Source organism: Poecilia reticulata, chromosome 7 (genome assembly GCF_904066995.2).
Source record: "Poecilia reticulata chromosome 7, P_reticulata-male-v2, whole genome shotgun sequence".
Lineage (NCBI taxonomy): Eukaryota > Metazoa > Chordata > Actinopteri > Cyprinodontiformes > Poeciliidae > Poecilia > Poecilia reticulata.
The window spans coordinates 17,747,574-17,773,788 of record NC_088836.1 but is presented as its reverse complement, the minus strand read 5'-3'; the positions used below and the strand labels follow the sequence as shown (position 1 = coordinate 17,773,788).

Below are 26,215 nucleotides of genomic sequence, written 5' to 3'. Positions count from 1 at the left end.
TCTTGTGGCCATGCAAAGAAACTGGAGTGCATTTGATTTTAATTTCATCTGATATACAAAATACAAAGTACTAATTAAGTATGAAGAGACGGGGGGGGGGGAGGAAAGACATGGTTTTGTATTTATTTCCAGAAATTAACAGAAAACTGTTGTGTATTTGTATTCAGATTGATGGTAGTGAAGCTCAATTTAAACCTTCCCACATATTCTGAGTAAGATTCATTACCTCGACAGAGCAACCGAGATGAAAAATTAGTCAAGGTAACGAGTTTCAAAAATATTTTATTAACACGTTCATGTCATCCAGACAAAACAATCCTCTCCTGTTTGCAAAGCGTTTTTTACAATCAACATTTTCTCTTAAGCTATGCATTAGACATTTAACACGCGGCCCAAATGTGCAGGTATTTCTAGGCCGTCTACTTTCATATCTCTGAATCTAAATGTATAAAACCGGTGACTATCAGTTTGCAATGACGACAATAAAAGAAACAGAAAGGGGTTCGTGGATTTTAAGGTGGACTGATAGAAAAAAAAAAAACGCTCAAACTGTAGCGTAAACCGGTTTAAGGAATAGACATGCGCATATATGATGCGTCAAAGAATTATAAATCTGATCTAGAAAGAAAAACCTGTTTATGTTGTTAGTGCATATTATAAAAAAAAAAATAAAAAAAAAACTTGGCCGACAGAAGTGTTGCAGCTAAGCAAGAGATGGCCCTGCTCTTTTAAATAGACCAAAATTGCATATAAAAATGGCTGTAAACATAGCGCATTCATCTTCAGAAAACCTTTTACACAGTAATGAGGCAACTGCATCCTGATTCTGAAACAGAACTGAGATCAGAGAGGAGTCTGGCCTGGTGGAGGGAAAGCATTGGTCATGTCTGTCAGAGCCAGAGTGCAACTGCTAGTATTGTCCTCAACAATACAGCACTGTCTGCAGTGCCAGTTTAAGCTGTCGCCATTACTGGGAGGGACCAGCGTGCCGTCCAAAGCCTCTCCTTCCAAATCCTGTCTGCTCTCTCAGTGTACTTCTGTATGCTTTGCTTAATTAGGTGTGAACAGGTTCTAAATTTAGTCTCTTGCAAAACAGCAAATGGTGAAAAACGGCTCAGCACACACAGCACTTGGTGGCATACAAGTTTTAGAGTACAAAAATAATAGTGGTATAATGCAGATAACCGCAACAGAATCTGGTGCATAAAAGGAAACCAAGTGGTACATGGAGGTTTCAGAAGAAGCAGAAGGAAGCAAATCTAAAGGAAAAAAAGGAAGAGAGAAAAACAAAAAAAACATTCAATGCTGAAGGAGAAACGATGACGGGGCAGGAAGAGCACATGACCCTTCTCTGTAAACGGAATCATGACACGCAAGCAGAAGGCATGGCATTTTTAAAGAGTAATGCACATTTAAATACAAACATACATTCGTACAGAAAGACGGGTTCAATCCGTCACATAAGCAGACTGGTGTGCTGGTTACAGGAAACAGCAGGATAAGAGCAGGAAGTTGGAAAGAAAACATTTAATAATAACTGATTTGTTTTGCTTTTAAACAGGTGTGGCAGTCTCTCATATACGCCTGCATCTGTAGAGTAAGTACAGTCTATGGAAGCCACGGATTTAAGATTTCTCTAAGTTTGTTCTGCGTGTCTGGGAGGGTCATCCCTCAAATGCTCATCAGCCAGCAGATACAGACTCCTCACAGTAACTGGCAGCCGCCTCGCTTTTTGCGCTTGCGGACCTGCAGCGCTGCTCTGGTAGCCATCTCAAACACCTCCCGCACGCCGTCCTTAGTCTTGGCCGAGCACTCCAGGTAGCCAAAGGCACCGATGCGTTGTGCCATGTCTTTGCCCTCCTCAGACTTGACAGGCTCCTGGAAAAGGAGGGTTAAATGTGAAAACATTAATACACGGCAAATGGTAAATGCTGGAATACTTATTTGTTGTAGTCGGCGTATTACTTCACCTGTTTCATCTTGGCCAACTCCCTGCGCGTATGTTCATCGTTTCTAAGGTCCTTCTTGTTGCCCACAAGGATGATGGGGACGTTGGGACAGAAGTGCTTTACTTCAGGGGTCCATTTCTCAGGAATGTTCTCTGAAAAAAAAAAAAAAAAAATTGTGATGCATGAGTTTAGAGTTCCAGCAAAGTGCATGCCAATTTCTTTTCCTGCCAAAGAGTTGGAGAAGTTTCCCTTGTGACAGTACAAACAATCATCAAGAAGTCACTGACCCCCTGGCTGATATGCGCTCATTCTTTGGAAGGATGGTACCAAATGAGGCACTATCCACGTCACAAAAACTGTACTTGCATTCTCTCATTAATTTAAGCGTACAGCTCAAGTCTTTCAGGATAGAAGGTGGGAAATAAATTAGTTAGCTGCAAAAATTTTTTTAACTAACTAACTACCTAAACTTTATTTTCAAAGGATGAAAATTAAAATAAGTTTTTTCCATTAGCCCTATATTTAACAACTGGTGCAGTGGACAGTCAATATATGCCTTACCTAAACTGTCAGGGCTGTCTATGGAGAAGCACATAAGTATAACGTCTGTGTCAGGGTAGGAGAGAGGCCGCAGTCGGTCATAATCCTCCTGGCCGGCAGTATCCCACAGCGCCAATTCCACCTGCGCGACAGAGAGACGGGACAAGAAGGCTGCTAAAAAATCTGCAGTTGACTGGAAGCTGAACTACGAAAGAGGATCACAACAAACAAAATCCATATTGACGAGAGCAGAAGTAAAATTCCTTTGCTGCTAGCTCTATAAAGCAACTTCTCTGTGGTAGAGGAAGTTCCCACAGGCCTTGGGCTGTTAATCAAAGTGGCGTCAGTCCCAGAGAGCCTGACCTGCTCTTGATAAAATAAATGTCCTGCAAAAAACATTTTCAAAACCTCAGCAGTAGAACTACCAATTTTAGAACAGTGTAGCCTGGAACTGTCAGTGCAAGCAAAATTAACCAAGCCTCAGCTGCATCGCATCCCACAGTGTTTCGCATTTTGCTGGTCTTATTAAACAGATCTTACACTTCAATAGCATCTAAAACGGAAGCTAAAATCTGGGTGTAAACAGGATTAATTGTACCTTAGAGACCAACCATCTGGACATTAGTATGGTCTTATGAAATCTGTTTTATACATTTTTCAAATTCCATTCCCCCTGCATCCCAACTTCCAGTTTGTCTATTTAAATTTTCTGAATTTGAATTTTCCATATTAACCATATTTATTAACCTCAAAATTATATGCAATGGTCTGTTGATCAGCCTATATTTGAGACAAAAAAAAACATGCAATAACCTAGAATTCCTTCAGTGTATGCTAGATTAAAGTCGTTACTATGGCAAGAGATGCAACAGAGAAGTATAAGAGAAAAAGGACAAAATGAACAAAAAGAGAATTGAGTCAGCTATGATAAATAAGATTAAACTGAATGGTTTTTAATGTCTTCAACTAAAGCATTAATATGACAAGAAATGTAGTTAATCTAACATGTAGCACCACTTCCTGAATAATTTTCCATGCTTTAGTATATGTTTGTCCTTCAAGCTCCGAGTTATCAAGGACAGGAAACCCCCCCCAAAAAAACAGTGGAAGTAAAACTGTTGGAAACAAGAGCAGCTAACTAGAGCTGCGCATTAGACAAGACCTGCAGTCAACCTCATAAGTAAAAGTCCTCCAACCCCACTTAAAAAAAAAAAAAAGGAAAAAAGTATAAATCCCAACAATTTGGAGCATGTAAGGAGGAACTTTTCCCACCCCACTTTATTAAAAGAAAAGAGAGTATCAGGTTCTTAAACTGATAAAACGTGACAGTATTTTTCTTAATATATGTGGTGTAAATTCAATTTTACATTACAGAACAATGGAAAAAGACGCTGACATCAGATGTTGCAGCACAGGAAACGGGAAAAGGAAATTAGTCATGATCTACAAGGAGGGTGAGGGAGTGTTTGGTGGGAACTGAACCCTACACAGGAAGGTGGCAAAGATTCAATTCCTGTTGTTGGCCAGAGATGTGTACCTTTAAAACAATGAAATGCCCCAAAGAGCTTTGCTAACAATACACACCTATAGCCATTAATCAAAATCGCACGTGGTTCACATCCAACAATGTCAGGAGTGTCGCATAAAACTACCTGCTCTCAACATCAGTTCTTATCACAGGTCAAAGGAAAACTGAAATCAGTCTCTTCCTCTAAAACCCAACAGAGCTCTTCGTGAAGTCAAGATAAAAATTTTAAAAAAGTGATGTCACTACTTGTGTATGTAGCTTGTCTGGTGGTATACAATTAAGCTGCACATAAATTTAAACTAAAAACACTCAGTAAATGTCCGAGATTTAAAATACAAAATACCTGTTTGCCATCAACTTCAATGTCAGCGATGTAGTTCTCAAAAACGGTGGGGACGTAGACCTCTGGGAACTGATCCTTGCTGAAGACGATGAGGAGGCAGGTCTTCCCACACGCACCGTCTCCAACTATCACCAGCTTCTTCCTGATTGCAGCCATCTAGAAGCAACAAAGGTTTATCTTTAGGTTCAGGTTTGACGGAGTGTAAACCATACAGAGATACTGGTTTCAAACAAGTGACGAACGAGAAGCAATGTAACCATAAATGGCGAGAAGAGATAGGAAAAACAAGAGGGGGGGGGAGGGGGGGGGGGACCCATGTCTGTTTAAGAGCTGCACCTCTTCCTGTTCCTGGGTAGTGTGCAGTCTATGGGCCTGGAAGCGCTACATGCTGCGCCATCTTTACATACCAGTGCATGAGGGATTAACAGCCCCTCTGAATTTCTCTGACACAGCATTGTCGATCACATTCGTTTCCCCTGCATATTTCTCTTCTGTCTGAGAGAGATGTGTGAATGCAACATCAGTGTTGCTTGTCAGAGAAACTGTGATGTCACCATGGATCAATTCTCATGTCCCACATGCTGATAATGGAGAAGCGGCAAAATGAGGCAATGCTCTGGCTGTGTAACAGATGCATTATCTGCTACAAATCTCCAACTCTGATTCACACATACAGTCGTTTATGAAATCATAACTGATAAATAAGAGGGAACCAGAACATTCAAAGCATCACTGCATGTCTCATCACCACAAAAATTTTAAAGTAACTTTCATACGCTTGTAAGAGCTTGTTGGCATTGGGATGCTTAGTTGAAAGAAATCCCCTTCAGGGGAATATAACCAATAGCTACTAATTATTTAATTTTCACAGCTAATTTAGAGCAACTAGTATGGTTAAATCTACAAAAAAGTTGGAGAGAAAAAAAAAAAGAACATAAATTACAATAAAGCCCTTATGTACACCTTTAGCCCACAATGCAAACATCACATTACTGTGAATTGTGGCCCCATGCCCCATAAAAAAAAGTCTGCTCTGTCTTTGCTCCTCAAGAAGCCATGTTGTTTCCATGTTGTTAAGCGAGATGCTAGTTCAGATCAAGAAAAGTTGGAGCCTCGTCTTGAATGCCAGGTTAGACAAAAACCGCCTCCATTTCCTAAGAGCAAGGTAAGTGCTAAAATGACAAAAAATGCTCAAATAAATATCTGAACTTTAAGATATTTTTTTAATTAGGACTGCACCAATAAATTGGTCCCAATTTGCTTAATTTCGGGAAATTGATGATTGGTCGATACGTATTGAGGCTGATCTCATCTGCCTCTGCAAAGGTTTAAAAATAAGCCACTGTCCTCTGTTGCTCTGCTGTGAGAGAGGGCTGGCAGATGGATCCACCCACCAGGTCATGTCTGCCGTTTGTAGGTTTCTTGGTATATTTAGTAACATTTCAGACAAAACAATTTGCATCGGCCAAAATCAAAATAAGCAGGTCAAGCTTTTTAAAAATTGCAGTCGGCTAGAAAACTCCAATAAGTGCACCACAATTTTTTTTCTTCAAAGTTTGATTTTAATGTTTGTTCATCAACCAAGCTGTTCGGGCATCCTGTGGAAGAACCTTACGACAGTGTCAAACAAATGTTGCCAAGTTCTAAGCCGCAGCGCTCCTTTTCAATACAACAACATAAGAGACACAACCTTGGTTAGCATTTTATTTCTACACATTAAATCAGGCCAGTGTACCGTCAGATACTCTGGAGAGAGCCACCTGTTCTCTGTGATAGCAGGCTGCTACTGCTCCATACATCATACAGACATCGCCAGAGGGAAGCTCCGCATCCAGAAACAGACCCACTGGACTGGCAGCTGACCCTGGAAGCTTCATAAAGAAAAAGAGGCTGCTCGCGCACAAAATGTAGTTTACTGAGGTCAGCAGCTGTCACACCAGGCTCCCTGCTGTTACAGCAGCATGACAAAGCACACATTAGGGGTAGTAGCCGTTTTACTTTGGATAAATGCAAATCTGAAGCGTTTCCACTGTTCTGGGACAAGGAAGAGCACAAATCCAAAGTACTATTTTCCATAGTATGTCAGTGTCAGTCACTAGGTATGTTCAAACATCCTTAAAATTATGTAGCATGCAACACATAATTTCTGTACTGACAAGAGTCAAACATAAAAATGCTTAAACAAGCATATCAAAAAGGTGCGACTAAGTCACTGGGATGTGTATTTTAAACTGTAAACATTGGTTGATTATTCTTTGCAAATAATGTATGCAAGTAAGATTTTTTTTAACGCAAAATGTATTCTTAAATTGCATTTCAGCTCACTAGAAGAGATCAGAAGTGCATAACGTTTTGCATTCACAGTAAAGCAAAGGGTTATATAGGCTTCATAGCATTTCCTGGTCTCCTTCTGTTGCCCATCATCACTCATCTCTCAAAAACTTTTCCCTCTTTCTTCTTTCATGTTTGTAAACTGGTGTGACTGTAGGTTACTTCTTCCACTGGGTTGAACAGGCAGTCTGTTTGCAAGTTTGAGATCTGCTGCCACCTAGTGACTGGAGGCTTGTGTTTCATTCATATTTAAGCATGAATAAAAACACGGATGCCATAAACAATCCTTCAGTCTCCCACGGCGGGCCCACTATTTGAGCAATACGGCCTTAATGCCGATCTCAGGAGAATTCCTTTTTTGGTGGCTGAAATGTTGAAGATAAGCCAAAGTGGTGGGAACATTATATCTAGAAAATGACAATAGATCAAAACTTAGTTGACAACATTTACAAAAATGTTAAACACTGAAAACTACAATGAACTCAAGTCAGCTTGTAGAGCCCAAGGAAAAAGGAATACCATTCAAAAATCAAAGTTTCAATTTATATGGAAAAATGTTAACATGCATGAATTTTAACTGTAGATCACCATATGGCCATGGAGGTGAAAACCACTTCTAAGTTATTTGAACCAGGCCCCAACTCAAGAAATCAGATGAAGATTAAGGGCATTCTGAATAATGAATCATAATTAGTAACGGCATCTGTATAACTGCTTCGTAAATACAAAAGCTAGATGCTTATTAGGCGTTCTCTCGCCTTGCATGACTCTCCCTGAAATGGAAAGGGAGCAGGGGGCAAAGTCATCTTTCCCAGTACATGTGGCATAGATTCTTCATTTCTCCACAATGGCAGGTTGTGAACTGCCACAGGTGGTAACACATTAGCCAGGTTTGCTCACTGGAGGTAACAAGGGTCAAATATAGCACAGAAACTAGCTGTGGGTGGCTACAGAGCGTTGTACAAATACTTCCTCCTTATGAAATCCAAATCAACCTAACAGCCAGGAACTCAAACCCAGTGAAAACCAACCCTGAAAAAAATCATTCATATAACCTACATTTCTTTTCTCACCATGCCAATCTCTGACCATAAAGTTGTAATCTTGACATTCCATTTAAACCACATTTTTCAACTGTTTTAGCTCATGGCAAAAAAAATTAAGTTTTAAAATTTAATTGAAACTTTCTTGGGATACATTAAAGCTTTTTGCATTAGCTTTTAATTGATGGAATAGGGAAAACCTGCCTTATCAGACTATTGTTAAAAAAGTGGCTAAGCAAATGTGTTCTGGATTTAAGAGCAAGAAGCAAAGTCTGTGTAGGCTAGATATAAATGGTCCAAAACACAAATCTTAACCATTTAAAGAGTCAACAATCTGATCAGACAATATTAGGAGGCTGTAAATAAAGACACTGGACAAAACGCATCTGATCAAATGAAAAGACAAATATGTGTCAGGCAGTTTCTCTACAAAGTCAGTCAATTACATTTAATATTTCATGGTCAACAGAACCCATCCTCCTGAAATCCCTCTAGGTCAAAATTGTGCTCAAGCTGTAAAAGGTGATTCTGTTGACAATTTATACTACACAAAAAATGAATAAAAAATAAATAAAACTCATTAACATACAAGTTATTTATAAAAGAATGCTTAATAATTAATGAAATTCCTTGGGTGGTTAGTTTGAGATGGTGCAAAAAAAACTAGGCTAACTCAAAAAAAAAAAAAAAAAAAAGAAAAAAGTGGGAGTAAGTTTTTGCCACTGACTGGCTTTAAATTTATCTCACTTGGCAGTTTGGACATCAATGCTTCAACTTGCTGCATGTGCAGATAAAACAAGCTTATATTGTTTCATGGGTGTTGCTCAATATTTTCAACATTGGCCTCAAAACTGCCATCAGTGTATCCATAGTTATGAGCAATTTTTAAAGGGGATCTCAGGTATTTGTGTTTTAATTATTTACAGGTGGATGTGATCCCCAACCACTGTTCAATACCGGGTGCTTACACTTAATTGTTTTCCAAACTGACAGTATACTTGAAATACAGTTTTCCGAATTTCTATTGGACATTTTAAACACACAGAAATTACTTAACACAAAGGCTTTGTGTAACTTTCCTCTGAAACTGCTCAATTAGGGCAATCCAGGCTCACTGTAGCGTAATTTAAGGAGCAAACCTGCTTGGCTTGCAAAGGATAAATGAGCACCATAGAGCTGCTTATTGTTCAGATAAAATGTAAATAACACAGCTCTAGAGGTTTGCCAGTTCAAAAAATAATATTTTTTCCTCCCCATTAACAACAACGGACTTCTACTATAACTTAGGCAACACAAGAGAAGTCAAACACATTTTGATGGTTGAATCTAATTTTAGACCATCTAAACCCATTCAAGAGGCTATGGAGGTTGAAGTCAAAGAACCAAGTTGGAGCACAAAATAGGACAGAGCCACTGAGACTCCTGCTGTCCAATTCATCAGAGTACAGCTCAGCTCAAAACATACAGAAAAAAAAACAACAACAAAAAAACTAAACTATCACACAGAATTATCTCTTCAGCTGCCACTCAGTTCTGGTTTCAGTTCAAACAAACTGAAAAAGTCCCAGATTCTAGGGGAATGAAACAAATGAGAGGCAGTCAAAAGTAAAGCATCGAGCACTGCAGCACCAGCAGATTAAGGGCAACAAAAATACCATATGCAGGCCTCTAATATTTCTCGAGTATATCTAAACAAGGGGTTAAATATGCATGTGGGAGAAGGAAACATTATGACTTGAAACAAATGAGGAATAAATTATGCAGTTTGCCTTTAGTTAAAAAAGATATGACTATACAGACTTAGAGAAGTTAAAACACCTGAGAGTACAGCACCGTGTTCTCTAGTCTGTTTGCTCCGTGATGTCACCATATGGGAGCAAATATTATGAATTCTTAGCTAGTTCCACCCCTCATAATGCAAAAAAATATATAAAACTACATGCAGCACAAATGAAAGCTGACATCTGTGAGCAGCCTCAGCTTATTCATGGCGTCCTAACTCCAGTCTATTTAGATCCGCCCTTAAAGAAACGTTTCAAGAATTGCATTTCTTATAGAGCTGATATTTTTCAGGCACTCCATATATTTTCTTTTTGACTGTAAAACACGCTTCAGCTGCATCAGCTCCTTAAAAGTACACAGGCCTTCCAGGAAATCTGGTCTGATGGAAAGCTGCCTACGCAAACCTGGGACAGGATATGGTGGTGAATTGTTTTTGAACACCTTGTCTGATAAACATCAATAAGTTAACAATGTGCAGACTTGCAGCCCTCCACAGACTACAACTGAGCAATACAGGATGGGGAAAAAATTAGGGTGAACAATCACTCTTCTGTCTGTGCATGACTTAGTAAAAGTCTGCATGTTGCCAATAATTGAGAGCTTGTAGAATATTTCCTAAGCTCGTCATAAAAAAAAAAAAAAAGGGCACGGATAGGCATATGACTTAAGAGAAATGACATGCCAAAGTCAAACTACTAAAATATCACAGGTGCATGCATATCCTGATCCACAACAGTCCTTTATAAAAAGGAGGTCATATGGCTGACCTCAATAATGCAGAAAGCATTTAGAGTTAACAGCAAGAGCTTGTAATGAATTTTAACCACTGATTAGACATAACTTAAACTCAATTTTAACCATTTATGAAAGGCAGAATTATTTCATGGTCAGTTGATTAACAGATAAGTGTTCAAACACTAACAGAAAAAGCTAAGTCCACATTTCACTTGTGTGTGAAAAAAATAAATCAATTGACCCACTGGAGCAGAGGTGTCCAAAGTGCAGCCATTTACAACCCTTGAATACAAGAAAGGCATACATTTGGTTTGACTGCTAAAATGTTGAGTGCAATTTTGACAAATGCAAGGCTTTCCAAAGGGGAAAAAAAAGATAATTTTCTAACATAAAAAAATGTTAAGACAAGGGAAAAAGTATAGTTTTTTAATAGCTATGCGTTTGCTTTTAATTTAATAATCTGGACCACTATCCTCCGTCAGGCTGCCCCAGGGCAGCTTAAGCTACTATCCAGTAGCTGGCCACCATCAGCGTGTCAATGTGTGAGTGAATAACTGAGGCCTAGTCCAAACATAGCCGGTTATCTAGGAAACCGAATAGATTTGAATGCGATTTGGCCTTTCATCCACTCAGATTGTTTAATATCACTAAAAAATAATTAACTAAAATTCCAACCAAAGTGGCATTTAAGATTTCTCTTTATTTGCACTTGCATGTCTACATTAGTGCATGCAGTGGAGGGAAAAAAATGGCTGTTGTCAGAGCGGTGCTGATTTTTACTTTGGTTCAGACACTTTCTGCTCGTTTATTTTTACAAGCCCGACTGCTCCAATACATTCAATTGCAAAGGAGAAAGAGTGCTTGGAGGTCATTTGTTTTACACCAGCTAAGCCTCATAAATATGGATGTAGAATGCCGATCATTGTTCACATACTTGCTTGAACACTATTCCCAGTCAACATCGTCTTGTGTTTTGCTTATTTTACATTTTAGCATTTAAAAGTTACACATCTCTGTCTGTCCAGACAAATTAACTTCCTGGTGCCATATTTCATTCCTAACAGAAAGTCATGATTGTTTTGAAGGATGTATGCGTGGGTGAACACTTTTCTTAAACTGATCCCGTGTGCATTATATTTTTTCCAAACGATGTGGAATTTTGATATTTGTTTATATAAAGACAAAAGCCTGAGTGTAGTGAGAAGTGCTCTGAGGTCTTCTGATCATGATAAAGCGCTATACAAAGCCATTTACCATTGGACACCGAGTGACCGTTACTGAAAAACACACCTTTTACACACACACACACACACACGCACACACACGCACACACCCCTTTATTAAACTTTGCTAAACAAAACAAGAGTGAGGTACTACTTCTATTGTTAAATATATACAACGTCCCACCTCCAAAAAATAAACAAATAAACCTGAAATATTTCAGAAATTGCATACATTGCAAAAAATGTAAGCAACATACATTTTAAATCATAAATAGATTATCTTGTAATTCTGTAATTTTTTTCACACATAACCACCTCCAAAAATATCTTTATCAAAGACATTATAGAAACCCTACCCCCCTGGGTTAGGGTTTCTAACCCCCCAGGGGGGTTTCTAACCCAGGGGGTTAGAAACCCCCTGGGTTTCTTGGGGTTACACTGTAAACACAAAAAACACCGTTTTTTGTGTTTACAAAAAACGGTGTTTTTTGTAAACCTCAAAACATTTAGAAAGTAAAAATTCTAAATCAGTAAGTCTGACCTCAAAGAAATTGAATCAATATAATACAATCACTGTAATCATCAATTTTAGTTATTTTTGACATCTTGTATTAAATTAAAACCCCTTGCATGCTAAATTGTGGTATTAAAAAAAAGTTAAATCCGCAGAAATCACATAACAGCTCCTACCAATTCCCACGGAAGTCAGGAGCATTCAATTCTCTAAATTGAAAATGACATCCTTCACTGGAGGAGCTCTGATTCTGTTCTCCATGTCCGCACATACCACTGGGTAAATCCTTGTGTCCAAGTTCTGCTGGTTAAAATGTAAAGACATACTTTCACGGACATATCATACAAACATCTAATCACAAACAAGCCAATAGCACTAGGTAGGATAACATCCGGCGCATTCATGTGGATCAGCCCGGGAACAAACATGGGAGTAACCCAGCCGAAGCACATCAGCAATTCTGCAGGTTTGACTTTGGTTCACGACAAACACCAGGAGTGCAGTTTTGTTATGGAGAACATGCCAAGACAAGGGAACAAGCTGCGGTGAGAGATGAGGGTCTGCGCTACTGGAGCTGAGCAGCATAACAAGGGTGTGGTGGCTCGGAGAAAGGAATTTCCTCGGGACAGAACTAATGTTTTATCACTTACAACAGACGAACAGGACAGACTTTGACCGCATAACCAAATAAGAAAGTCGACCATTTTAAAAGGTAGTTTCGATTATTCTGCTCTCCAGGAATTACGTTAAAGAAAAATACATAGTTCCCAGTCTCTGTCGACTTGTCAAACAGGTTTTCAATAAGAAACCGAAAATAAAGTTGTGTGCATTTCCCCCCAAGGAATACAGGAGTCCATTTTCGTCCACAGCGGAACTCCCTCCAGTTAATTAAAGTACGCAATGAGGTAAGACATGTAGAAACTGTGTAAAGCTAAATAAGAAGCTAGGAATACCGATATACGCCTTGTCCTTTGCGTGGACAAACAGGTGTGTCCCCGACTTACGGCGTCTCTCCTCTACCCCTTATTTTTTTAAGAATGCCTAGCAAACCTCGGAAACCGTGTGAAAAAAACTTCTCACCAAGTAACAGGTTTCAACTCGCCGAGCCTCTTGGTATTTCGACTCATTAACGTGTCCACTGGAGCGGCGCCGCTTAAACCAAACACTTTCCCCGATACAACAAACGGACGTTAAGGACTACATACACCTCTTGCAATGCCTCGGCTAGATAACGCAGCAACAATGAACATTTAAACCTTACCTCTCCCAAAAGATTGTGCCTTCAGCTAATCAAATTCCCCCGTGTTTTCTGTTGACGGTTGTCCTAATATCCCAGAAGCTAATCAGTGCGACTGGCCGAGCTGCAGCAGTCAAACTGATACTCCTTTTGGATCCTCCCATTGTGCTGCGTTTGGAATGCACTCGTAGAGTCACCACTCTCGTCGAGGAACAAGTAAACAAACAATAAATACATAAATATCACTCTCTGATTATGTAATGAAACGATACAATTTAATCATGTGTTATTTATTTTAATTATTTTAACATGGTCAAGCAGAGTTGTTTTGCGTCAGGTCGAGCGAAATACTACGTTCTTGGAGTAGAGCACTCAAAATTCCTAGCTGCACACAAATGTAGCGCAAAATCTTGATCGTTTCATATTCACACGCTTGCTCTCTATTGGCCGAAATCATTTAACAGTTCGACGTCCCCTCCTCTTTACGGTTAAAGTACAATGACATAATTTATTTAGAAGGTTGTATATTTTAACTAACAATCCTTATTTAACAGGAACCCTCATTTTCATTTCCTCTTCCGTCACCTTATTTTAACACTATCATTGTTGTTGTTATTGTTTTATGTTTCTCGTGTAAGGAAATTGACTTTGACCCATGTACTATTCTCCCACAGAGCAACAGGAAACCACGCAACAGGGATTTGAGCTTTTTAACATGCCATTCTCCCAGTGAGGTCGTAAGTTCAGTCCCCCTCTCAGTACACTGCGGCACACTGTTGTGATACAGCAACATTGGCTTCAGGGTAAGAGGAACATTTCCACTAACAATAGGGACATTATTAGACCACAGTGGTTAACCACAGGAACTCCTATATCAGAACTTAGTTATTCTAAGTCAGTTCAGGAAGTTTTATTAGACTGGGCAAGATTCCCTGCAGCATCAATGTTAAAACCAAGCCTTTTAAGATTAGGATCAAAATCTTTGTCATTATGTTGAGTCTGTAGATATTCTTTGCCTTACTCGTAAACTATACAGTCCTTCACAGTTTCTATAATGATTTGGTAGTTACATAAATGGTCCCTCTCAGTGCCACAAGGCTCTATGCTATTTCTGTGGATTATCTTTTTAGACTGGACCTTCTGATTTGAGTAAGCAGATTTTAGAATGTCTGAGGTGGTACTCGAGTTTGAGGAAAAAATATGCAATAGGATTTTCAACAGTTCTTTGTTGCTGCATTACATTGACTCACCCTTTTAATCTACAAACATGGGCAATTTTTTTGGCACCTCCGGTAATAATGTGTAAAAAGCCTTTACTTTATTTCATCTTAATGGTCGTTGGTCACATAAAAATAAAAAATGTAACATCCCAATCAAAAAACCTTTTGCTACATATAATAGGGCTTAAAGAAGCAGTATTGTGTGTTTTCCAGCAACATAGTATCATTTTATAGCACAATAAAGTAACTATGTCACTTCAGTTGTCATGAAAATGCTGTAAATAACAGATATGACTTTGAAGAAATTTGACTTTGTAATTTAACACCCTGAAATTGGGTCTCTGTCTCTTTAACAAAGTCCTGCTCTTTCCAACACTGCACTTTCAGGAAGTTATCACAACTTTGCTCCTCTATTAACCTTTTAATAATGTTTTTACCAGCAATGTTCTGAGAAGTGGCTTCGATAATGAGCTCAGCACAGATGTGCAGTTCCACCAGGTGTTGGGAAATTGCTGCTGGCTAGCCTGAAGGAACTGAGTGGGAGATACCTGGGGGAAGGATTCTCTGTAATCTGGAAACTCGGACGTTCAGAAGTTGCAACACCAAGGAGGAGCTTCTGCAAGGATTATGGTAGGTTATATACCTCAGTTATCTCGATCATCTTCTGTCATGTTATTTCCCCTTTTATTGGTTCCAGCGGTCTCATGTTCCCTCGTTATCCCCTGTGTATTTAACCTCACCTGTGTGCTTTATTCTCCGCTGTATCTTCGTCATTTATTAGTCAGCTTTGTGTCTTCTGGTCACCTACCTGTTCCACTTGTTTCAACCCTGGTGTCTAACTGGACTTCCCTCACAGGTTTGACGACATTAAAGGAAACCACTTACTATTTGCTGGGACTTCCATCGCGCTTCTCTTTTTCTACATAGCCGAATCATGATAGCTTCGTCCTTCAAGATGGCTGCCACAAGAAAGTAAAGAATTTCTCAAAGATGCATGACAAAATCAAATCAACACTCCATGCATGTTTTTGATGAGAGAATAAAACATTATAGCATGATCTGAAGCTCAAAAAAAGTTGATGTTTCTTTACTACAACAAAATAACCTGTGCCACAGTTGTTGGTACTCTGACAACCTTAAAATAAATGTAGCAAATGTTTTTATTATTATTGTAGAATCTAGTCAATATTGAGAACTTCAGAACTGATGGTTAAGTGATAACTTAATATAGATATGAGTATCTTCAACCAATGGAGCTAGACAAGAACAAATAATAACTACAATCGTTTTCATCTTCTGTTGTTTCGCACGCCGGTTACATTAGTACATTAAATTTCATTAATACAACCGACCACAAATTTTTCCATAAACATTTCAAGTACCTCAAAAATACTTCAGTCTTGGTTACTAACCTTTTTTTCTTGTTGACTGAAACTAAAATTGAGCTGCTTTTTATTCTTTGTACAGTATTGCTATCCTTTTCTGTGTATGGCGGTTAACCGTTTCATGTAGAATTGCATTCTGTCACCATAGCAACACTCACAAGGAAGTTACCAAAATAAAAGCACATAACCTCAACAGTTTATAATAAACAAAGGTACTTTTACTCAGTTTTCCTTTACAGTTATTACTTTACTTTTTAAAGGTACATATGCCATGTCATAGAGGCCCAATTCTTTGACCAACTGGCTAGTTTGGACAAGGACCACACACAAAAGGAAATATGGAAAGGGAGGAAATAAAAATATCCTATTGTTGCTGTTAGAGAAGAGTGACAGCATGAGGTCTCCATGACAACCATAAGACACTATCAACATACCAATCCGCTGTTAGAGGAGCATACCTGGGAAAAAAACAAACATTTTATGTCTCACTATCACAAGTCTAAATTTGTAGAGTTTGCTGAACTCTACTTAGATTTTTACTGCAACAATGTCCATTGGTCAGATGACTCTGCCAAGGTTGGACTTTTCAACCACAAGCACTGGTTTCGCTTGACCTGAATCAAAGAATGAATAACTGGAAATATGCTCATTGTCAAGTATGGTGGATGTTATCAGCCTGTGTTCCCCTTCCAAAAACTCTGGAAACATTTCTTGAAGGTATGATAACATTAATTATTTGATATTTAAAAAAAAAAAAAAATCGGATTAAATTCATCAGTAAACTGAACGCTGTTGTCAGTGGGACTTTCAGCAGGATGGATGATCTAAGCATATGGTTAGGTCAACATGGATAAGTTAAGCAGAGAAGGAAAAAAAAACATTATGTGTCCCTTTTAGTTCTCAGACCTGAATAGTGACCAGAACGAATTGCCAAAGATCTGTCTAGTTTGCTCTAACCTCATGAAATGTTATAGGAGAAAACTTAAGAGCTGTCTTTTTGGCAAAGGAAATCATTAAATCATTAACAGCAGGAGTCACTTCAATACAAACTATTTAGTGACTCCGTCAGTGATGACCAAAAGTTGTATAAGCTTGCTTCTTGCAGTTTTCAACCAATAATAGCGCATCCTTCCAGGTGGAGTGGTTGTAAATGCAAAGATAAGACATTAACTGTGTTAAATTACTGTAGTTTAAGGCATTCTGCATGAAGTTCAACACAGTACAGAACAATTTCTCCAAAAATCAGGTCGCTCTGACCCACATGACCTAAATTTACTTCCCATATCTGAAGGAATACGAGTTACTTCTCCTGCCACTGAACAAATTCTATTGCTATTAAGTTATGTTTAGGGACTATTTACAGCAATTTGCTCTGGTTCTTGCTGAGATTTTCTGATGAATTCCTTATGATTAACCACCCTGTCTGGGTACTTTCTGTAATGTTTTTCATTGGCTTCCTTGCTTTTGTGGACAGTTAGAAACACGCTGATAAAACACAACAAATGTCATGAAATATCTCTATCGCAATTTTGATGCAATGTCAAGAAAACACAGAAAATTTCATAACTTGTTCTTGCCTTTCCTCAGGATTCTCAAGCTCAGGCAACAAAATCTCCTCTTCCTCATATTTCGTACTCTAAAAACATACCTCCTGCAGGATATGCCCTGCTGTGAAGTATGTGTGAGCAGCAATCATAAGGGATCATTTACAAATTGTCCTCATACTCGGCCAAACATGTCCAGTTTTAAGACTTGAAAACAACTTTTGCTCCATATGTCGCAGAAATTGAAACACTTGAGGGACTTTTCTACAAGTCAAAAACATGTTTTTACACTTTTTTCCTGCACTGTCAACATTAGCTAATAAAGTCATTAAAAAGATCAAGTTCTGAATCATTTGGTTGGTTGTCAAAAGAGGCAAATGAAAAGTCTGATGGAGGTAATAGCCTGACGGTGTTATGAAATGGAACCGTGAAAACAAGAAAACGGTAGTCTTGGTGCTGTGTCTAAAAATATGTTTTCAAATTCAATAATACTCTTGTATTTCTGAATTCAACAATTGAATGTCGTAACAATTAAATGTTGTTGTAACTCATATTTAAAAATTCTTCAGAGTTATTTTAGTGGTTAAAGTATAGAAAAACAGCAAATCTTTTTGTACAAGTCACACGAGAGAGATAATGCAAATCTCTGAATCTTCTTTATGATGCCCTGCAGTCTGCGGTCTTTTTTGTGGAATTTCAGACGTACTGGCACAAAGAATTAAATGCTTGACAATGCAATAGAAAAACACATTTGAGATAAATATTTTCAAAGTGAAATTGTTGGTGAGACAAGCCTGAGCCAGAGATTAAACTACTAATCCTCAATTTGAACAACAGTCTCTCTGTGAACTGAACCAAATCTGACTGTCGGTTATTTCATCAGCTTATAAACAGAATGAAAAAACAAAATAACTATGTGAATGTGGTAGATTAAATGTGTCTTGCTTTTCATGAAAATATGAATTTCTCATTTAAAGTTTAAAGTAATTGCTAATTTAAAACCTCTGAGCTAAAAAAATCTTTTTTTTTTTTTTTTACAATCTTTCCTGCCCTGCCAATAGTGTGCTAAATCTGGTCTTTTTCTTATTTCTATTTAGTTCTGTTAGGGGCTTTAATTGTTAGAAGAAGAGTTCTAAGTTCTCTTCCAGATAGATAATGAAGAAAAGCTAATGTGAGGAATATATGGCTCTCTTTATAATTTTCTACAGAACTTTCAATGTAGCATTTTAGATCAAAGGCTTTAGTTTTTCTGTGCCACATTTTCTGTGCCACAAGGTGAAAGAAGGATGTCCTAGAAAGCTATTTTAATGTGAAATTTAAAGGACATCTCCTAGTTAGATTTAACCCCGACTATATAACAATTTTTTTTTACATTGTTACTGGAGGCTAACTAATGCCTGACAGAGTCTTTTGACCACAGTCTCTTGTGGTTAAAAGATTTCAATTCTTGTCTTTTCTCAGTTTAAAAGCAGATAATAAAAAAGTGATTCAGCCCTTTATGTCATTAGGGCATGTCTGTACTCAAATAAACTGATTGGATTAATCAGGATTTGTGGAAAAATGATTGAACATCATCTGCAAAAGCACTGAAATTTTCCCAGCAAATTCTGATGCAGATACTTGATTCTTGTTGTATCTGATAAGACATATTGCCCTCGTATCTTATTGTGGTAATTTATTCCTAAGATAAAGACTTCATCGAAAGAATAATGAACCAATGACGCACAAGGACGTTCTGTATCAGAAACTGCACAACTACTGAACGTTTTGATTCTTAAGGCTCATTTTGTTGTAATTCTGTGGTCTTGCTCTGCTTTCTCCCTCAGGGCAAATGAAAATATCAATAAAATCTTTGTGAAAACTAAAGTTGGCATTTATGATCTCATTCCACTGTTCCCTTATATGGCTCAGTAAACGCAGAGAACAAGGAAACAGGCTGGAGGCTTATGTGGACCACTGAGTCACTCTTCATGTCCCGGAGGAAGTTTACTCAGGAGCTGCATGTCCTCAGCTCACCTTTACGTCAGCGATAAGCTGAACTGTGTGGAAATGCTGACACCTAGTGGTGTTACACGAACACTACAGTTAACACCCACAAGAAAAGGACAGTAAGGTCTAGTAAAACAATATATTAAGCTCTGGCAATTATTTAGATTACAGTAGTTTATAAAGGTTTTATCTAAGCAGATAAAAATTCATCCTTAGCAAGAGTGTTGAGAGCGTGTAGCGACAGTAGACGACAAAAATGAATGATCAGTATGAGGGATTGAGATGACACAATTCTATCGTTTTACTGTCACGCTCACCCAGGTGTTTGGAATGCTGCAAGTCAATGACTTAATGCAATCTGCTGGATTCAGAAGCCTTTTTAAGCTAATTTGAATAACTAACTAAGCTATTCAATTAGAATGTATGTCTGATTTAATAGAATTTTTTATTTTTGTTTTTTTGCTAAGTTCCTCGAGACTGTATTTAGTGAATTTGCGCTATATACAAAACTGAATTGAACAAAGATTTTGAAATAGCCAAGCCAAAGTGCAGTTGAAACACTTGGGATGCTGTGCTATAACCATAAACAAGCAGTTCCTGGTTTAAAACCCTCCGATGTGGCTAAATAAAATAAATAATAATAATAATAATAATAATAATAATAATAATAATAATAATAATAATAATAATAATAATAATAATAATCTGCACGGTAAAGTGGACCAAAATGTCCATAATCTAAAAAAAATATTGCCATTAACACACATGACGGCAGTTGTTTTCGCTGCACCAGCACCTATTAGTTTCAGGGAGTAATTACTTTTTCACAGTGACCGGTTTGAATTGCTCTCCTCCTGCCTTGATAAATGAAACCACCATTTGGAAATGGCTTTTTTGTTCTTACCGACTTACTCTGCACTGTTATAAAATGTGTCTGATGAAGTGCAGCATTTAAAACGCTTGTATGCTCAACCAAGAGTTGGGTTCAGTTTTTTTCATTTTCGGGGTCAGAAGCTGAAAACTTCGGCAAGCCCTTCTCTACAATATCTGAAAATAGAAGTCCGGACCTGCTAGACCACTAGAGGGCCTTCACATGCCACAGACTGAGATCTACATCCGTGTGGATATGTGTTGATCTTTCATGTTAGCCTTCACGGTGAAGTGTTTTACATAAGATAATACTTTGAACAAGACTAGTTTGAATATACTCCACTTTCTACATGCCTTCTTTTAGAACACAGGAAGTTTGGGGATTTAAAAAAAAAAAAAAAAAAAACTAGGCCACTTTCCAGTAGAAAGAATCACATTCCTCCACATTATGACATTTTTAACCATCGACCTCGTCTTCCACCTCCTACTCGCGCTTGAAGCTGATTTTTCTTCAAAACACTGCTATTAGTAGCAGAGAATGTGGGCTCCCTGTTTCTCTTGTCTCTAAAGTGTCTTTTATCTTAGCTCCCTCTGGTGTATTTTTCCTCAGTATAAGCTTAAGTCGGTTGAGAGAAAGAGACTTCTGGGAAAGGCGAAAAAAAAAAAAAATCTGTGTAAATCCCCCCCACCCCCCCACCCACTGCTGCCGCTCATTTAAAATGCTCCCAAATGTGTACTCGGTGGTCAGTGCAGGTTTGCCATTAATCACTAGGGTGTGTTGTCATGAGGGAGGAGAAGTGAAGCAGGTGGGAGGGTGTGATACAGGGAGGGCGAGGAGGACAGATGAATGAATGCAGTGTAGTGTCTTCAAGCAGTGGGCTGAAGCTGTTTCAGTGGCTGTTTTCCCCACAGTGACGTCTCTATAGACACACGTAGCACTGCTTGGCTGGGACGAGTCGTAGTTAGAAGACAATTTCAATTTGAATGACTTTGTTTGAAAGGCTTTTTGAAAACACCACAAAAAAGGACAGAATCGACAAGAAATATTAAGAAATAGTGTAAGTTTTATTGCAGTCTGCGGCTTCAGCATGCAAAGCTGAAGGCGTGGATCGTTGCTTGTGTTTGTGTATGTTCATCCATAGATCCATTGGGCATTGATAATACTTCCCAATAATACTAGTTGATAATACTTCCCAAAGATCCTAGTGCTTTATGGAGTCCTCAGACTCTCCTATCTCTTTTTAAGTTCAGCATAAACTTGACAAACGCATCTGCGGAAAACTTTTTTCCTCCACTGTTTTTTTTTCCCCCCTATCTGATCCCATCCCGATAAGAACTAAATCTGTTTATGAGATTTAGAGAAGAAAAGAGAGAAAAACAGGAAAAAAAACTGAGAATGAGAGCGGATTAAAAGAGATTTAGAGGAGAAGTCCGACATATTCCTATCCCAAAACAGGCGGTGTGGAACGAAGTAATCCAGGATTTTTTTGTGTGTGGGGTTTTTATTTTTTTCCTAAAAGGCTTTTGGATTTGAAGCGGCTGTTGCATTACAAGGCATATATCTCAGCAGATTGTACACATGACCTTGTTGTCCTGCTGTTCATATTGGTGGTGATGAGTGGACAAGATACGAAAGAAAACGAGCAAAAGAGAAACAGACGAAGAGATGCTTGCTTTTTGCGTTTGAACATCTACAACATAAATACTGGATGTTGCTCAAAATACCTTTTTGGTTTGGGTGCTTTCACCACTGAATATTTAAAAAAGCTTCAGGAACAAGTCCTTTCACACCCTCTCAAGTTGCACAAAGAGAGCCGTCCAGCTGGCTTGCGTATCTTTCTCCTCCTGCGGGATAACTGACTCTTCTCCCCGTTGATATCATCACCATGAGGTGTCATCTTCTTCTTCTTCATCTTCTTCTTCTTCCTAAAGCAGCTCATTTGACAAAATGTGTTTTCTCTACGATTGTCTTTGCAGTTAATTTATACCAGAATCTTAAATAGTCCAGATTTTATCTGAGGAAAGAGGATTACCAGTTTTTACCAAAGACATTTATAGATCATTTCAGTTACGTCTCGCAACTCCAGCAAGCGACTTCTCCTTTGTTTCATCTGCTCAGCAACATGTGTTGAAACAAACTGGTGTGCAGTTCTGAAGTGAAAATAAAAAATGGTACATATTTTTCATTTTTACTGTACAAAACAATGCCAAAGAATGCAACAGGTAGGTTTAGCGGATATTTGCTGTGTCCGCTGCATGGTTTATGACAAACTACAAACCCGTGACGGCCACGTTGAGGACTGAGGCCTCCGTACTTGGGTTACATGCTCTATCCCAGCTGCGCCACTGCTGTGCCCAATGTCGGTGCATTTCTGAAGAGGACAATCTGTTCCTGAAAAGGTGTCCCTATTACTCTTCTGATGCATGTATTTTAGTGAACCACCTGACAGAGAGGCAGAATGAAGTGACATTTTAAGAACAGAAGAAGTACCAGTGAGTGCTCTTAACCTCTTTTTATTTTCTCCTCTCAGATCCAGAGCAGGTCTGTTAAAGTGAGGTCTACGTTAGCAGGAACTTGTACAGGAAGTACCTTTACGTTTCACCTCAGCAGGAAACGCATTAATTGTTGCCACATTGTGCTACAGCTTGGTTAATACATTTTGGGATAAAAGCAGAAATAAGGCGATGAGAGGAAATGGCAGCGGCAATTAAATTAATCTAAATAAAATGTAAAAGTGTAATTTTAAACTTAATTTCAATATTTAATATTTGAAATTACTTGGATTACAGGCCTTGAGGTGGTGTAAACTGATACACTGATCAGTATTCTGAATGAGTCAGAGAGCTCAGAAATAAACTAACAAGTCTTTGGCATTTCTTGATTTCTGGTGTGAAAATCATGTGTCGTTGCTTTGAGCATTGTAACATCTCTCCTGTTTTATTTTGTCTTTTCTCTTTTCACTCACTATTTTTATACACTTGAAAATTGCTGAGAATTTTGGATTTATTATAAACTTTTACAAAGTTAGTGAAGAAAAGTGTCTGGGTTTTTTATGCTGTTTTTTTTTTGTAACATTTTTGATTAAGCAGAAAGGTATAAAACAAGACAGTCCCCATGCTTGTTCAGACAAACCGGGGAAGATAAAGTCATTCAAAATTAAATTGGAAGCATCCAGAGTTCTTTCATCTGAGAAAAAAACAATCCCCTCTGCTGCAAACTTCAGGCATGGGAACAGCAGAAGGACAAAAATCTTTCTATGTTTTTGTACTGCAATGATATTTAGTGTGGAAAGCAAGAGCAGAGCAGATTTTACAAATGTTTTGAAGTTCACTTCCACTTCCTGCTTGTTCTTCCTAACAGGTACGTCAATGAAGCTGCACAAATAATTTTTGGAAACGTGTTATTTTGCAGTCAGGTTACATCTTTGGTACAATAACTTAGAATTTGACTAGAGACATGAACAGAAAACTTCGAACTTACGTATGACTTGCAAAGTAATTGTCCAACCACTGGTTTCTACAAGGTTCATCTGAGGAACATGAGTATATTGTACATCATATACTCAAACATTTCCATACAAATGTGGAAAGTGTTTTAAAAAGCAGAGGGCAGTGAATGTAGCACCATATTAGCAGTATTGAAAAATGTGGATTTCTGCAGCTGTTTACTGCAAAAACCTCCGTGAGATAGTAGACATAAACAAGTGAAAGAGGCAGATGTGACAACAAGAAAATGCAGCTGTTTTTTTTTTTTTTTTTTTTAAACTGCAAGCAGAGCATCACCGGTGTCCTTTTCTCCAGCATCATTGCGGTGGTCCTCCTGGATGATCGCCAGGTGCTGCCATCGCGTCTCTTTCATCTTGTCAATCAAGCTGTCAGACGAAGGCTTAACAATTGCCTGCAGGCCACAAGCTAACGTGGACTGGCTTCCCCTGGAGAAAGGCACTTATAGCTGTGGTTTGAACAGTCGCAGGAAGGTAGGAGGTGTGGCGTGATGCTTTCTGAAAAAAGACAGGCGAAGAGGAGAGATGAAGATGATCATACTTCCCCACAGTTGTCAGATAACATTTGAAAACAGCAACAAAAAAAACAAAAAAAAGACAGAGAGAGAGAGAAAGAGAGAAGATTGTTTTGTGAAAGGACCTCACTCTGCAGATGACATGCAAAAAGTGAATGGAAGATGCTGAAAGTGGACGAGTGAAAGGTGTGTCTGAAAATTGTAATGTAATTTTAATGCAGCTAACTGTAGTGCAGTTATTGCTAATGAGGGTCTCGAGCAAGACTTAGCGGCTTTCATGCTGCGATGCAAGGCCATCAATTAAGAATGAGGGTGGAGAGTGGCCTTTCATGCTCATCATGTCTTTGAAGGAATTACTTCGTTTGAACATTTTACATCTTTGAGTGAAATGAGTCAAGCAGAGCAGGGGGAGAGAAAGAGTTAAGCTGGAGGCCCCCTGCTGCTATCTGAGATAAAGTGTTTTCTGCTGAGGGCAGCTCTGTCTTTACACCAAACTCAAATTATGTGATCTACGATGAAAGTATTCTACTGCTATTTCTTGTGATAATCATATAATGTTGCAACATCTGAGCTCTGAGTTTTTATTTATTTTTACATTTTTTTGCACATTTCTCTTTGATCTCCTGCAGAAAATAAATTGAACACACTTGGAGTTTTTGGTTTTGGAAGACAACAGATTGCACTACTAAATAGCGAGAAATGGATACATAGCCATATCACACTTACCAGATTTTGTCTGCAAAAACTTTTTAAAGTCATCTAGCCTATATATAAATAGTTTTTTTTTTACATACCGGTAACTGCTAATTAAATACGTTAAAGTGTGAGGCTGTAACAAGCGTGCTGTGAGAAAGTTAAATACTTTTGAAAGGAACTGTAACTGCAAAGGAGAATAACAGTGAGAAAGACAGAAGGAAAAGCTGGAAAGACAGATGGAGGCTAGATAGAAAAACTGCTCAGAAAATAAATAAGTCAGCCAGTAACAATAACAGTGACTGAAATAGCTTCCAGTTGCTGCCTTTCACATGCTAATGTTGGAGCTTTTCCAATCCTGGGGACAACATGTCTCTCCATATATGGAGATGTCAGCTGACTGTTGTGAAGTTTCCATATAACTTGGAGTTACATGGTAACTTTTAGTAAAATGTCCAGTTAGTGGGCTCTTTAAGAAAGTTGCCTAATTTTTCCGAAATTGTCATTGTATTACAGAACAGCAGAATGAAATGACATCATTTTGCCATTTATGATATGTACATGCATGTTCGGAATAATTAGGCCTGAATTGTACACGATATATCAGCTGAATAACATGCCAAACAATCTTAATCAAAAAAATACTGGAAAAGGAAAATAAAATATTTTTTTCTTCCTGATTGTGTCAATGAAGTCAACCAAGCAACAATAAAAGGAAAAAGAAAAACATAAAAATCTCTGACTCTTATTTCATTTATTTTTTATAACAAAAACCTTTTTTTTTATTTAGCAATCATAGCTTTAAAAATATATTCATTATGTTTTTACATAGCTATGAATTTACCTAATTTAGAGTAAAGGTCATGATTTTAATTCCCATACAGAACAAGTCAATGGAGCAAAGAGTGGCGACGTTGTATTTTTTCTTTTTTAGATGTACTAAGAAAAAATACAAGACCAATTCAAGACCACAGAACTGCAAGAAAATGAGCCTTAATAGCAAAGCCTTAAACCAAGCAGCTCTGTGACAACTATGAAAGAACTGGTGGGCACTGAGCAATTTTTTCTTTCGGACATGAACAAAAATAGAAAATCAGTCTTTCATTATTTAAAATGTTATTTAGAAAAAAAAAACCCTTCTCCCTCTGAGGTTTTGACAGCTGCCAAACAATGCACTGTCTATTATAATTAATTACTCTGATGATTATGAGTATTAGCACAGAGCTGTGTGGTAAAGTCTGCATGTCTCTGCAGATTATCTCCTGGTCCTG

The 26,215-nt window shown here is 38.2% G+C and overlaps 1 protein-coding gene and 1 long non-coding RNA gene across 4 annotated transcripts; one reads left to right on the top strand and one right to left on the bottom strand.

Annotated features, from left to right (window-relative positions):
• Positions 1–264: 264 nt before the first annotated feature.
• LOC103467398 (rho-related GTP-binding protein RhoA-D) lies at positions 265–15,949 on the bottom strand. Of its 3 annotated transcripts, XM_008413739.3 has the most exons (6): positions 15,858–15,949; positions 15,331–15,404; positions 4,361–4,516; positions 2,511–2,631; positions 1,971–2,101; positions 265–1,878 (listed from the first exon to the last, which is right to left on the bottom strand). In XM_008413739.3, the coding sequence occupies exons 2-6, from the start codon at positions 15,379–15,381 to the stop codon at positions 1,705–1,707; spliced, it is 633 nt and encodes a 210-aa protein (XP_008411961.1). In that variant the 5' UTR covers positions 15,382–15,404; positions 15,858–15,949; the 3' UTR covers positions 265–1,704. The 3 variants fall into 3 exon arrangements, with proteins under 3 accessions (XP_008411961.1, XP_008411962.1, XP_008411963.1); XM_008413740.3 differs by lacking the exons at positions 15,331–15,404; positions 15,858–15,949 and adding an exon at positions 13,250–13,404; XM_008413741.2 differs by lacking the exons at positions 15,331–15,404; positions 15,858–15,949 and adding an exon at positions 12,165–12,242.
• LOC103467399 (uncharacterized) lies at positions 12,410–19,986 on the top strand. The gene is made up of 5 exons (XR_534069.2): positions 12,410–12,700; positions 12,830–12,893; positions 13,900–14,028; positions 14,886–15,075; positions 15,302–19,986. It is a non-coding gene; the product is annotated as an uncharacterized LOC103467399 (long non-coding RNA).
• The last annotated feature ends 6,229 nt before the right edge of the window (positions 19,987–26,215 follow it).